General features: G+C 35.3%; 1 protein-coding gene across 2 annotated transcripts in view; it reads left to right on the top strand.

The window, feature by feature from the left end:
* Positions 1–15527, top strand: part of CRISPLD1 (cysteine rich secretory protein LCCL domain containing 1) — a 42802-nt gene extending 27275 nt beyond the window's left edge. For both annotated transcript variants that reach the window (XM_086609407.1, XM_086609408.1), the window contains 6 exons: positions 604–734; positions 3991–4034; positions 4129–4201; positions 6366–6441; positions 13454–13584; positions 15476–15527. In XM_086609407.1, the coding sequence (XP_086465533.1) occupies positions 604–734; positions 3991–4034; positions 4129–4201; positions 6366–6441; positions 13454–13584; positions 15476–15527 (507 nt within the window). The remainder of the gene's footprint in view (positions 1–603; positions 735–3990; positions 4035–4128; positions 4202–6365; positions 6442–13453; positions 13585–15475) is intronic.
* Positions 15528–15871: the final 344 nt, after the last annotated feature.

Raw genomic sequence — 15871 nt, forward strand, 5'->3', positions numbered from 1 at the left:
GAAATGTCTTCTCTGTTGGAATACTGGTTAAAATCGTGTTAAGAATGGATTTTGAAGAAACTAATATTTACCAAAAATAAAAGCCTACACCAAATGTTTAAGATAGCATCAGGTGATCTAAGTTTGCATCTGCTATTCTGCATGTACTGTCCAAATGTACTTCATACTTCTTATACATGCACAGAAGTAGAATTTTTGTGTCTATATATTTGTGTGTACACATGTGAAGGTGTGACTTGAGTAGAAATACAGCATTTTGTGAGTATACTCATATAGATTGTTTCAGCAAAACAGGCCTACTCGTGTAAACTTACTGCTAGCTGAAAATATATAATTTACTCTGTAGAACTGAAAAACAGTATAGGAAATAACAGCTACTGTGAACAAGTATACTGTAAATGAGTATAGTTTATCTCTGAGTAAGGCAAAGTGGTGTTTTCTTCATTTGAAGTGAAACCTATGTAGACCACATAAATCTTAATAGACTATCTACAAAGTTTTTAATGACATACTATAATTAAAACCTGATTTTTTCATACTGAATTATAATGTAAAATAGTGGCTTTGTCTGACACAGAACTGCTTTTCCTGCTCTGTTTTCAGCAATCCAGTATTTGTAAAGCTGCCATACATTATGGCATCCTAGACAATGAAGGTGGTTGGGTTGATGTCACTAGGCAAGGAAGGAAAAATTACTTTATCAAGTCTTACAGAAATGGCATTCAGTCAATTGGGTAAGTTTTCTTAAAATTAAAATGTATGAAAAATTTTTCACCTGTTTCTTTTTATTTCGTACAAAATATATCACAGTAATAAATTTTTGTTCATACTTTTTAACATAAAGAATATGAAAATGCTATAAAAAGATATGTGGATATACAGATATTATATCTATTCTGAAACTTAGCCAGTGTGTAATGGTGGACAGAAAAGTGACACAATAATGATGCAAAAGAAGATGAAATAGTTGACAGAATCACTTGAGCAGTAAGTTAGTATTTGTAATTAAATAATCTCAATATTTGGTATGTTCAATTAATTCATTTGTAATTGTATACGTTTATTTGAAAAAAAATAGTATATGCTGGCACTGATGTAGATTGTTTTACATGTTTTGGACAAAGCTGTTAATATTTCCAGGGTTGGCCAATGGACACAGTAATCTATGACAACTGACAATGCCATAATCTTACAAGTTTGTGTTGGAAGTGACCCTCTTGTAACGTGCATATGAACAATAAACCAACTAGAAAATACACCTCTTCCTATATGTTTTATAGTTTCATCACAATTCCATATTCCTTATGATATTTTGGGCCAATATTTTGCACAATTTCTGCATTGGCCAGTGATGGAATAATGTCATATACTGTGGAAGCTGCATCTAGAGGTGTACTACACTGTTCAGGTGCTTGCCCTAAAATTGGTATGTGAAAACAGATCCAAATACTTGTTCATACGCTTAAAGAAAAACCAGAAAACCATAAAAAAAACACGTAAAAATGGAGAACACCTGGTTGTTTCCATACGTAATTATCCAATGATAGGACATCAATATTAGTATGTTTGAATCTAAGATATTATGAGTACTTGCATATTAGACTTCACTAGATCTTAATGTATTCTGCAGAGCTGTACGTTGCTGTCCTTACTTCTGCCTATAGTTAGTACATGTGTAATTGTAGTATGTGTGTAACAGTTGATGTATGAGTAATATTGAACTGAAAGAAAATAGAATTTTGCTGAACAATGTATTTGGCTCAGGTGTGAACCCGAGGGTAAAGAGACAGGTAATTGTTAGAGGCAGTGCTCTCACTCTGTGCTGTGTACAAATGCCACATGCTATGACATGTGTCATAATTTATTTTTTTATCAGATATACCTAATCCAGGATAGAGAGAAACACTGCCCAGGTAGACTAAATTCAGTGGCCTATAATTTGGGCTACCTGGGTACCACTTAAGGCATTGATATCAATCTGTTTCTTTGGGTCATCCAATGATCTGACTGTAGTTTAAGCTATCCCTCCTAAAAATGAAGATACAGACAAATATCTCTTTTTTTTAAATGCTTTGAGACAAAAAGCAAGAATTAAACTTTGATTATATTTATAGTAACATATTAGGAGCCAGCTTTCTTACAAATACAGGAGTAGTTAAACTGTAGGAAATCTTCAAACTAGAAGGAAGTCATTTCCCATCACTTGAAATCTCTGTGTTTCTATGCCATCTGAGACAAAAGTCTATGAGTGTCCAGTCTACAGAGTATGTTTAGCACCTATCTTATGAGAATTGGAACTCAGAGTGAGATATTAACACTTGGTTTTGTTTGCTATGGGCATGGATAATCATATAATTCCTGAACACTAAGGGCCATTTTGGTTTTGGTTTTGTGGTTCAGATGTTGCAAAAAAAAAATTTAGATGCCTTATACATAAAAGACTGTTAAAAGACCAAATTTATACCTTCCTATCTACAAGTATATTTCAGAAAACTCCTGCTGCCATATGTGCACACAGATGACATAATTCTCCATTAATGTCCTATAATATTTAGGACATCACCTTTTAGAGTGAATTTATGAAGTGTTGTGATCAGGCATCAGCTTCATAAGTCAGTGTATGGATCAAAGTCTTTGGGATAAATAAAGATAATTTACCAAAGTTTCAACCTTCAAAAGGCCCATCAGTAAGGCTGGGGATGCTTTCCAGCTACCTGACTCTCACCAGCGTCTCTAGATGGAGAGAGTTTGCATAAACTACATATCTACTCAATTAATAGAAGCAATGAAGTGGATCTCACCTCTAGTGCATATTGCAAAACACAAAGACAGAAAAGGGAATATCAGTGCGACTTACTGCAAACTTCCTAATCTTCAGCTCCTTTGATTTATAATCAGGATTGTTAATACAGATGTGTTTTCAACTGTTGCATTCTCGTAGTATAGAATACCATTTTTAACAATATCTCAGCAAGCTAATCAACGGTAGCATAAAGTGAACTATTCCCAGATCAGTGTTCGACAATGCTAGGACAACAAAAGTGTGACCTAACTCCATGACAGTAAATTGGAATCCAATAAATGAAATTGGAATCCAAATATGAAATTAGTGGACCATACAACTAAATAAACCAATGCAAGCAAACAGTTTCTGAATACAAATTGCAGTGCTGTGGAGCACACAGGAGTAATTTACTCCAAAGGTGAATAAGGAATAATTTCCTTGTTTGTTTTTCTTTTTTAAATAATAAGTAACTTTATGGTTGCCAAATGCACCATCCGCTTCTTTGTAACAGATGAAAAATATTAAAATCAGAGGCATATCCAATAAGTTAAAAAAGAAGTAAAATAGAAGTGTTCATCAGTTGTAATGTAACAACAGAAGGTATATACCTGACGTACCTGTTTATATAACAACAGGAAAGTAATACATCTGGGTGCCATATAATTCTGAGAAAAACAGACTGTTACATGTTATTCTGGATCTTTTAGTGATACTGGTGATAATTTAATACAGACATGGGATGCAAAAGTAAAATTTAATGAATTAAAAAAAAAAAAAAAACAAAACTGCCAGAAGAAACTCTTTTCAGTGTTTGAGCTGTTTGTAGGAATGAACCTTTAGGGGGAAGTGAATGATCTCTTCTGGCTGATGGATGCTTCTGAGCAACCACAGGTTTGGGTTGCTACTTTTTGAGGGTCAAATAGATTGGATAATTTTTTCCTAGCACACTTATTCTCTTAGCAAATTAAGTTACTGAAAGAGTTTAACATGCATTCTTGATTTTCAGACAGATTCACTGGGAGTATGAAGTAAATGTGTCATTGCAATAAATAGTTTCACAACTGTGGATAGGGGGAGCAGTGAGTAAAAATTGGCTGGGGACAGTGTCTTGAGTTTATTTCGAGATTCTCTAAAAAAATTCTTCTAGCTAAAAGAAATCACTGAGATACATTATTTACTGACTATTTCTATTATTTCTCCTTCAGAAAATACCAGTCTGCTAACTCCTTCACTGTCTCTAAAGTAACAGGTTAGCATTTATTTCTTATAAACTCAGTACTACTTTGAGTGATGTTTTTTAATAAATAGCACACATTTATTTGTTTCTGTTTTACTTTCTTCAGTTCAAGCTATCACCTGTGAAACAACAGTGGAACAACTGTGCCCGTTTCAAAAACCAGCCTCACACTGTCCAAGGTAAAATTCTTTGAGCTGTATTAATTAAAAGTACTTCCATATTTTCTGTCAGTTACTAGTTATGTATAGTTGTCATTGAGAAAGGTGACAACAACATCTGTATAAGTGAAGGCAGAAATATTTTACTGGTATTTTAGTCTTTGGTCTAAGTAGAAGGCCAGATAGGTAAAGATGATCTACAGGCTTTTCCATTAGGACAATCTCACTTTCCTTTGCCCATAAAGATCTTTCTGTGGTCCCTTGGCGAAACTTAGTGAAATCATCATTGGTTAGACTAAAGACTGCGAAGGAAGTTGCATTTTTATTTTTCATTGTCCACTAGTGTATCTATGCACCTCGGGCAAAATTCACTTTATTTCCGTTTATTTGCCTGTAAAACAGATACAATAAAAGGATATAATACAGATATTTATCATAGAAATTATCAACTTGTTTAGGAGTTCTGGAAAATAGAGTGAGCAAATACGTTTCGGAAAAAAATGGATATATATTTGGTTAAGATAAGGTGTGGTCTACAGGTCAGTTAAAAGCTTTAAACATATGTGCCATTTATTTGAAGCCTACATTTTAACTATTCGAAAGGAGCCTGCACCGCAGTATTTTGAGAAAGGAAATCAGTAACAGTTCTTAAAACCATAGATGAGTCAAAGGTAAATACAGTGCAGCATGATTTACCGCAAGCTAAGCTGGAGATATCCACAGGATTACTTTCATAGCAATCCTACAGCCAATACGGGAAGCAAGTACAAAGCCAGAACTGCTAGGAAAACATCCCTTCATGTAGCACTTGGGTCCGTGGACTTGTTTGGTGTTTGGCTATGACTTCTGGCTTTCTAACTGGAAGACGTGGAGAAGTAAGCGAAGGAGTGGAATGCAGGAATGGATGGGTAAAATCTCATACTTCTGTATTTTTCTTTGTTTTCTTCATTATTAGAAACTATAACTAGCTTCATTAAGAGAAAAGTAGGGTCTGACTTTAAGAAAATTTTTAAATAAAAATGAGGTTAAAAATGACTGATTAATTCTGATGCATCAACTTAAGAAACTTCACAACGGCAGTGATTCATTCAAGATTCTGTACATGCTCTTAAATTAATTCTGAAAATGCAGTCTCATTTACAAGCAGTCATCAGCTATGGCATTGATTGCACAACTTCATTTTTCCCTCTCATGACCTAATCATAAATCGGCAGGTCTTCAAAATGTCTCTTGGACATCTTGCTTCCTTCAGACAGAAATCTCTTTCCTATCTGTGTCAGCCTGTTAGAATTACCCATCTGGTAAGACTGTAGCATGCTCAAGTGGTGGCCGAATACCAGTTGGAGCCTAGATAGCATCCTGGAGAACACTTGCCCAGGGCTACCATGTGTAGGGTGGCTCCAAAGCCACTAGGGCATGACCCATTTTTTAAATGAAACAGCTCAGAGTAGACCTAGAGCTGACAGACACTTCTTCCTTGTAGCATATCACAATTTCCAAACAAGATGCTTGACACCTTCTATATACTACTGGTACCTTCCCAAATGGTCTTCCCATGCATTTTGGAGCTATAGCAGGCACGAATTACAGAGAGAGTTTTTATCAAAGGTTAACAAAAAGCAGTTGAATAAAGACAGTCCTAGTTTCAGTGGCTTTCTGATCTCCTAGAATCAGCTAGGAATCTCATTACTTTCTAGTTTCATTTTAGCCACAGATGCCAAGTGCTCACCCTCATTGTAAGTTGCTAAATTGGCTTACATCAGCAAGTCATCAGCATCATAGCAGGTCCTCATTCAGATCTGTCTTTCCTGAGAAAGTATTCAACTGTACAGTTTGTGTAGGATGCTGTAGAAACAGATAATTATATGAGTGAACAGTCTCTCTTCTTACTAGCTTTTCTACTGGCCTCACATATGTCAAACCATCTGCTTATCCAAAGGGAAGAAGACCAGACCTGTTGAAGTATGTTTTCAAGGACTTAATTATGAACCACACCTTATATCAGCAATGCTTTCATCCATATTGTCAAAGCCTCAAAAACTGGCATCCTTTTAGTATCAGAATGGACCCATAAGTATACGTCATCAAATTGGTTTATATTCAGTGATGCTCATGTTGAATATGATATAGTAGTACTCTGATATCATGATTCCTAACTCTGTGCAGTTTATTTTTGATATTTCAGGGTGTACTGTCCTCACAACTGTATGCAGGCAAATCCACACTATGCTCGTGTAATTGGAACACGAATTTATTCTGATGTAAGTATAGTGATTTACATTGCATTATATAGTGAAATATAAAATCCTATGAAAAGCTATAAGGTAAAGATACTAAGATATAATATAGGTATTCCCCCATATGCTGATTTTTCACAGTCTTCTCAAAAGTTCTTTTTCAGAGATGCCTATTTAAGCTAACAGTACTCAACTGCTGAAGATACAGAAAGTTATTTGAAAACTCAGTGTAGACTTCAGCAGCCTCTGGACTCATGTTTTCAATTTTTTATCAGAATTCCCACTGATTTGTTCAGTATTGGCAGTGTATACTCATTTAAACCCTTGCTTTTTAGACCCTGATGCAACCATAACTTCTGTCAGATTAAACTAACTGAAAAAAATTATTCTGAAAATAAATGTCCACAGTCTCATTATTTTGGATATGTCTTATCTGTATAGATAGCTAAATATTTGCAGCAGAATTGGGATATATTTGTGTAAAGGATCTCACATTGTCATATTACTTTAACAGGCCAATTTTATTTTTTTTTCTTAGTTCTGTTTCCTAGTCAACTATTTTTCCTCTCTTTTCTACATCGTGTGAGTTCTGAAGTGAGTAGAAAGAATGAAAAGAAAGTTCATTTTTATGCCCCTCCATTGTCATCTCCCTGTGGAGAAGCCAGGGTGTAGTGCCAGAGAGAGCAGTTCACATTTTTGCCAGTAAACTGTATGTTTTACTTAACTGTCTTTTAGCTGTCATAAGGGATAGTATGGCAACCAGCTGGGTTAGGTGATGATTTTCACTACTTTCCAGCACTCTGAAATGTGTGAAAATAATATGCAAATATTAATTTATCAATACTTTGAATTTAACTAATGTCCGTTAGGTTACCTGAGTAACTTGTCCTGAAAACACTGTCTGTAAGTAGTGTTACAGGTGTGAGAAGTACTTCCAGTTCAGGAACTAAATTGATTTGTGCATGTGGAACTGGGTCCTTAATATGTATAAGAGGGACAGTGAAAATAGATTCAATGAAAGTCCATTTTGTGGAAGATGATTTTCTTTCAGTTCTGTGATTGCAATCAAAGGCTACAGCCCACGTTTCCTAGTGACTTAGAAAAGACTTCGTTGTAAGAGAAAGCAGGCCCGTTTCTATTTAACTTATACAGGAGAACATCTCAGAATATGTATTTGCTCTGGTTGGAGAAGTCCCAGATAACTTTAATTAGTATTACAGAGTTATGCTTTAAAATTATTTTAGGTCTACTATCTCACTATTCATCTCCATTGTATAGAATTGTGTGCAGCCATACTGCTTTTAGGAAAAAATGGACATAAATACAGGTAAGAAACCAGGGATGGGAGTCTTCTTATCAACTTCAGGTGCTGTCAGGGTAGATATCTACACTGAAGGTGCTATTCTAGGTTATGTTTGTAGTAGTTTGTAGTACGTACAGTATAATGGTAAAGGAGATAAATAGGCATCTGCAGAGCAGAATTCATTTGACCTTTTCAGAGCATCTACCTCAGTATACTGAGATGAATTGCCTACTGGAGTTGTCTATTCCTTGCCATTTCCTACACAAGGGTCCTAGGGCACCTAGCTCAGATGTAGACAAATGTATCCTACCTATATTTTCACAGATGTTCCCATTGATGATATCAACATTATATGATTTTCTACAGTGTTCCTTTGTTACTAACATTTAAATTATTTTAAAACTAAGATAATTTTATGGACATTTTCACTAAATAATATGTTTGGGTATTTTGTGCATTATATTCTATTACTGAACTAGCTTCAGGTGAAGTATTTATACAGAATAGTCTATTGAACAAGTGTGTCCACTTTTGCAGTTTGTCATGTGAAGACAGATTTGTTCATAGATATAGATAATTCATTTGTTTACTTGTCATAGCAAATGTATTTGAAATTGCAGTCCGTGATCTATTTGGTTGATTCCATAAAACAGATGGGGGTTTTATGATGTTCCTGCAAATTCTTTGTTTCAAAAATGCATATATATGTATGTGGATGTATGCATATATGCATAGAACTATTTGCATATAAGCATATGACTATTGATTTGCACTGCTGCTTAGGCCACTTGCATTCAGTAAATGAAGATTTTGCAGAGATATTAAGGAAAAAAGTAAGTAGCATTAATAGATGTCACTAATGCAAAAAGATATGTTTACAAAAACATTTATGTAGTATTCCTGAGAATCTAGTTAAACTTTTTCTTTTCTGGCTTTGATCTGATCAGACATTCTTAAACTCATTTCATATTTTATGGTGACTTCTTTTCCTCCCTGTTCCTGAGGAAGAATTTTTACCCTTTTTTGCTCCCATTCTTTTTTGCCTTTGACATTGCAATGACTGTCAGTAACTCAACTGAAAGAAAACCCCCCCATTATTTCATCCTCCATTCTTCCAGTTTGCTAGCTATTGTCTCTTTGTGGCAGATAAATCACAGCCCTGGTTCATCTAGCCAGCATCTATAAACTTATGTGGGGGGGAGTTTTCATGTAATACCCATCCTTCTGTGCTCTCGACCTTCTATTTTTTAACTTGATCTCCTTTTGTTTCACTTCTCTTGAGGTAGATTGTAAGCTCTTTAAAACAGAAGTATATTTTATTCTGAGTTTATAGTGCAATTAGTTTCTTGTCTCAATAGAGTATTATGGTATGAATAGTATGTGTTGTTCTCAGCAAACAGAAGTACAAATTACTTATTCTTCATATGGCCCAAATACGTTGCCACCTTTGTGCTTTGTGTCCCTGCTGGCCCTGCTGCTAGGAGTTTCCACATGGCAATGCTTTGTCTTGTTGGGAGACCAAGAAAATATAAAGTTTCCTCCTATCTTGTGCTGAAGAGTTGGTTCCACGCTTTCAACTTTGGTTAATCCATTATTTCTAAAACTTTTTGAATCTTATTTCTGGAATTTCAGAATTGTGTCATGTTGACATGCATTTTAACAATATCTGTGTTTTTAAAGCGCTTTTCAATACGTCCTCATTTGTGAAATCAAATAAAAACCTTCCCAAGAACTGAATCATGTCAGGCCTGATGTGATTGTCTAAACTCTGTTGGAGATGATCTTGCAGCACCTGCCCATACAGAGATTTCCTTTGTTGTTGCTGTTAGTCCCTGGATGATTAAGGTACCAAAATAATAAACATTTTCATAGAGAGGAGAGGCTGCAATAGATTAGCTGAAAATTCTTTCACTTGCAGATTTTCCGGGTAAAATTTATTTTAATGGATACACCTTAGATGTGCATATGGTAGAAGTTCTTAAGCACATTCCAGTTGCCTTATAAGAATTTATCAAGACATTAAGGTTTATATTTATCCTTTTGTTTTCACAGTAAGCAACATTTACTCAAAGACAATCTCTTAGCAGTAGTGACTCTACATTACGGGTGTGGATTGAGCCATTCTAATAAAAACATGAGCTTCCTTTTGAGGGCCGGAGGTCAACAAAGGTCTTTTATCTAAAGAATTTGATGGAGTTGTATAATTTCATACCACCTGAGGACTTTGGCCATATTAATTTTTGATTTAGTGACCGTATATGGAAATATTTTTGTAATACTTTTGCAAAAGTATTCATAATTCTCTGCTGTGGTAAAATATAAGCAATATGATGTATAAAAGCTGTTAAATAGTTCTATAGTCCTGTGATGGTGAGGCAGAGACGCTTGTGGTTAAAATGCCTTTGCAGAGTACTGCTATGCTGTGGTAGATATTTGGTATTTTGCTGAGTAGCCAAAGAAAGAAATTAATTAAGCAGCTTGGTATTCAGATTCTGTGACCTGTTAAATACTAACCAATTTCAGAGGGTTCACAGCACAGCGATGCAGGGTCATATAATGCTGTATGAAATGTTTATGTTAAGTTAAAAATACTGCCTTATATATCCTTTGGAGTGAATTCATCAAAATTAAAGAAGCAATCTCAAATCTCTGATGAAGACTTCTAGAAAGAGGTGTAAGGATGCTAATGTAAAATTAACTTACCAATAATATGCTGAAATTTGTGATAGACCTAAGTGTGCAATTCTGTTCTGCTTAAATCAACAGGAGGTTCACCTTAACAGTTCAAGGGAGCATGATCAGGATGACATTATTAAGCATAGGAAATACTACAGCATCAGTACTGGAATCTAGGCTAAACAGTACTCTAGGCTAAACAGCCCCAACTCCCTCAGTCGCTCCCCATAAGTTTTATTTTCCAGCCCCTTGACCAGTTTGGTCGCCCTTCTTTGGACTCGCTCCAGGAGCTCAATATCTCTCTTAAAGCGAGGGGCCCAAAACTGGACACAATATTCCAGATGCGGCCTCACCAGTGCCGAGTACAGGGGCAGGATCACTTCCCTGTTCCTGCTGGTCACACTATTCTTGATACACGCCAGTATCCCATTGGCCTTCTTGGCCACCTGGGCACACTGCTGGCTCATATCAAGCCGGTAGTCAACCAACACCCCCAGGTCCTTCTCCCAGGCAGCTCTCCAGCCACTCTTCCCCGAGCCTATAGCGATGCTTGGGGTTTTTATACCCCAAGTGAAGGACTCTGCACTTGGCCTTATTAAAGCTCATGCCATTGGCCTCAGCCCATGCATTTATATGCATTTATATGCATTTATATGCATTTATTCATCTGTATTCTTATGAGCTAGTTCATAATTATGAATTTATACGCCTTTAATTGTTCATATATTAAAAAAGTATGCACATTGTTCTCCAGTCTCATCTGGAAAGCGGCATCAGAATAACAGTTTATTTTTCATCGGAAAATAGCCTCTGAGTTGGCCTTATCAACCCCATTCTTCTGGCCTCTTCTTTTTCACACATCCCATATAAGTGTCTTGCCTTTAACTTTAAAATGTTATGCATTAGCCTAGCCATACTTCATTGATCCAGTAACCAATTGTGGTACCAACCCTAAAAATGACCTCATCCTTTACTGGAAATACCTTCCAACAAATAGTCAGCTGGTCTTTCGTTAAAATCTCCATCCCTTGACTTTTCCTTTCTTTTTACCTGACCAGAAACTTCTAAATAACGTTGAAACAGTATCTTAGCTACCCTCAAATGCAATTATGAAGATATCTACCTATCTAAGGATGTATACAAAATTGATTAGTTAGAGGTGAAAACTTGGATCTTTCTTTTCCGCAATTGCACTTCTAGCTTTTTTTATATCTCCAGTGTGAACTGAAAACAAAGTTGCTACTATATTATAGTTCTGGTAATTAATACTGTTCTTCTAGTTCTTCACCATAGTTAATTGCTTGTGAATCTCATCTTTTGTTTCTTCAGTCTGTCGTCCCATATTGCAAAGGCTGTTTTTCCCTCTACATATTTGAAACCGCATATGATCTGTCTGATCTTAATTTGCTCCTATAGTATGAGTACATAAAGGATAATCCTAAAAATAAGGTAGCTTCTGGTGTTCTGGATATAACAAAAGTCTTGTAGCCCTGGGAGGAGGAGAAAAAGTACAGACGAACATCAAACCATGACAGCCACTTATGTTCCCACGCCCTTCTGGAGTGTTCAAAAACTTCAGCCAGCAGTGTAAAGAGAAAAACTCTACAGCATCTTTGCAGAAGATTTTTTGCATAAACAATTTCAAAGCTTTGCTGCTAGAGATATTGTAACAATAAAAGACAAACTATATAACAGTGAAACTGGAAAGTTCTGTGCTTGGAATGAGAGTAGGAAAATCATTGCTATTTTAAATTTCTGATTTTGTATAGCATTGAGATTACAAAATAGCTATGGTAACAGATATAAATTATTCCAGTTACAACTGGAAGAAATGCAGTTCTTGTTTAAATAGTGGTCTGTGTGACCAGCTATTGATATTTATATTGGCTAAGTTTTTAAGGCTGGTTGAGGAGAGACCTATTGCAGTGAAGACTTTTTCTAAAAACAGCTTGGCTTCAAGTGGAGATTCACTGTAGCTGTAGCTACACTTTGCTGTGCTGTGCGTTGAAGATTGAGACCTACATTCTGGAGTATCTAAGAAGTTTAATTCCTCTGGTGATTAAGTTTTAAAATGCTGAAAGAGTAGTAGAGGACAGCAAGTTTAAATCAATTATTTTAATGAGCATTATCAAGATTGACACTGAGCAATCCTTCTGTGGATATTATGTATGCTACATAGGTTCATGAGAGGAATTAATGGCCAGAGAATGTAGGTTTCACTCAGATGAAACTGCTCTTAACTTCACAGAGAATCTTGCCTGTGTAAAGTTTGTGGAATTAGATCCTGATTTAAAAGTTCTTCTTTTGAAGCAATTTTGAAGTCTTTTCCTCCTAAATCAGAGTTAAGCAGCTAAAGCCATTAGTCTGCCATTAATCGACTGTCATAGCTAAGGGATGATTTCAGACTTCTGTCTTCTGTTTGATGCTCAGATTATACCTTTGATCTAATTAGCTTTTTAATATTTGCTCATGCCTGGATAGGAAAATGTGGTTTTCTCTTCGAATATGGATCATTCCACTGCTGTTTGAGGTTTTGCACCTAGGGATGGCATTATTGCAGCCTATCCCTCACCTTTGGGGTGGGACATCCTCCTAGAAACATGCGACTGCAGAATGCCTTTGCTGTTCTGCAGTTGCCTTGTTTGGCTCTGCCTGGAGATTAAAGTGAATCTCCTGATCTCTAATAATTAATGAGACTAAGGTTTGAGGTTTGCTACCTCTGTGCTGTTGAAGTGAAGACTGATACAGCCTTTCATGTCAAAAGGCTCAAGAATTCAAACATGTTCCTGATCTTTGAACTGAAGTAGCCTGAAATGAATTATGTTGGGGTCATGCTGTAGGAAGTCTTTGAAGAGGCAGTGTGTGTACTCCTATAAATTGGCCTAATTCCTATGAAACTCATTTAAATACTGTAAGGCTAGTAAAATTAGTTATACAATAAATATAATTATTTTGTGTTTCCTAGATCTTCATTTAAATGTCTTTATTAGTTTTATTCTAACTAATTTTGAAATAAAAGGATGAATGAAAACTAATTTTCTCCTCATTCTTTCTTAGATATCCAGTATCTGCCGGGCAGCAGTACATGCTGGTGTAGTCCGCAACCAGGGCGGTTACGTCGATGTTATGCCAGTAGACAAAAGAAAGGTGTATGTTGCTTCCTTTCAAAATGGGATATATTCAGAAAGGTACAGAGCCCAGTTTCAAAGATTACACTTTACCCTTCACCTCGATAAGATTTACAGAGTCTTGCATTGTGTCTGTTTGTACCTGGGGCAGGGCTGGAAACCAAACAAATAGGCCAACATGGGTGATTTACAGAGCTTGTGTAAGAGCTGTGGTGACTTTGGAGAAGCTGTGGTACCAGAGCTGCCTGTCTCCTCTAAGCTTATAAATCATTACTCTAAAAAGCTGCTTATGAAATAAAATAACCCCCTTGTTTACTGTGCTGATTCTGTTGCAACTAACACAATATTTGATAAGAAAATTTCCTTTGCCTTTTTTGGTATTTTTTAAAATTAACATTAGTGATTTATTCTGTCCAAGTTTGAGGATCTGCAATAGATGGGTACTAGTAGCTGATGCAAGTTCATTGCTTCATGATGAAATGTTCATTACTCATTTACATGATATTGGACCAGTGGGCCTGGATCATAAATAGTATTCACAAACATTAAAATACACAATCACTAAAACATATTTTTTAATTTCTTTTTTTAATAGTTTAACGGGTTTTAACAGTGTTTTTCTGAAAGATACGGAGATGCTGTGACAGTTCATTTAGCTGTAGTCAGTGTGTTCATGCATTCTATGATGATAATGCATGGCTGCATGTTGCAGATTCAATTTAATCCCTGAAAGAGTTTTCAGTTTCTAAAAAAAGACAGAGAAATTACCTTAAAAAAAAAAAATCTTATACCAGTCTTTTAGTCCTGTAAAGCTAAGAATTATTATTACCTCTAAAACTATAGGCTTTCCAAGAAATTTATGTGGGAAAAAAACTCCAAAAGTTTGTGTAGAGAACTTGGAAGTAGGAAAACATAGAGTAATTTTTTTCTTATTTTTAATTAGAGGTGGCAAGATGTCTTGCCTTTTTCCTTCAAACCTTTCAACAAACCCAGAAACTTGTAAAATACAGATTTCGTTTGCTTAGTGGGTGACTTAGTTGACATATTCTTTGGCTTTTCCCACATGACCATCCAGTTCCTTCAGAAAGAGTGCTTCCTTACGCTTTTGTTTTCCATCTAAATCTCATTGAGTAGAGATGTAGCCAAAAAAAGTATTGCAAATTTAATTATTATTTGTACTTTACCATCTTGGTAAAGTTTAGAAGGTCAGTGGTTTGGAAAACACGCATTTTTCTGTGAAGTAGAAGAAGATGGATTGTAATGTCGTTGCAGGCAACCTGTTTCATTGTGCCCTTATTTTTACCTCCATTTGCCTTTCCTTCCCAGATATGCCTCAGACAGGGTTTACAGAAGAGAAAACAATGGGACCATTAAATATGACATTCTAGTTCAGTTTATTAGACAAAAATATTTATTTTAACAAAATTTCATTGCAGTTGGATATTTTTGTTTCATTTCTTTTGAAACCAGATATTTATCCATTCAGAAGGCATTTCTTTTGTTTTTGTGAAATATCAGTTTGCTTTAGAAATCTATTCTTCAGCATGCAAGCAACTAACAAACAAATGATCTCCTAGACCTGCAAGTTCTATCCAGATATAGTTATTAGAACAGCGAGCATAAGATGCATGCTTTCTCTTTTCTGTGAAACTTTCTTTTAGTATTTTGCTTCAATAGAACTTTATTCTTTATATCAGAATCCCTCATTGCAAAGGATTACTTGAATTTTCTTAGGTTATGATTTGTTCCTAATAAGCTTCTTGGAAGCAAAATTAATCCAAAATTTCTGTAATTTTTATTTGTAACAGCTTTAAAAAAATGTTCTTAGATAGTTTATGAGTAGTCACAGGAAGAGTTGCAAGATCCTAGAATTGTATTTAACAATTCAAAAAAGTTTTCATTGGAGTGTTGCAGTCTTAAAAATAACATCAGAAATGTTTTTATGTTTCAGTTTACAGAATCCTCCAGGAAGCAAGGCATTCAGAGTATTTGCTGTTGTTTGAGTCTAGCAAGTAAAATTTAAAACAGGCAAGTGACACCAGAGCACTTGGAAGAGAATAATAAAGGCCATTTCTTATAGTTCCTAAAATTTGTATAAAGCTGTAACATTATTGTACAGAAGATGTATACTGCTTTCCACCAAAAAGTTTAAATTACATATATATCTTAATGAAAAAAATCTGTAAAAGTAAACATGGGAGAAAAATTCAGTTGAAAATCCATAATGATATATAACAATATTTTGGATCCTGTGTTAAATATTGCTATATTTTCTTAGCAGTTACTCTTATACAGTTAATTCAAAGCTCATAAATGTCCTTTGTTTTCTTTATCTGAATATATTATT

This window comes from Tauraco erythrolophus, chromosome 3 (genome assembly GCF_009769465.1).
Source record: "Tauraco erythrolophus isolate bTauEry1 chromosome 3, bTauEry1.pri, whole genome shotgun sequence".
In the NCBI taxonomy this organism is placed as follows: domain Eukaryota; kingdom Metazoa; phylum Chordata; class Aves; order Musophagiformes; family Musophagidae; genus Tauraco; species Tauraco erythrolophus.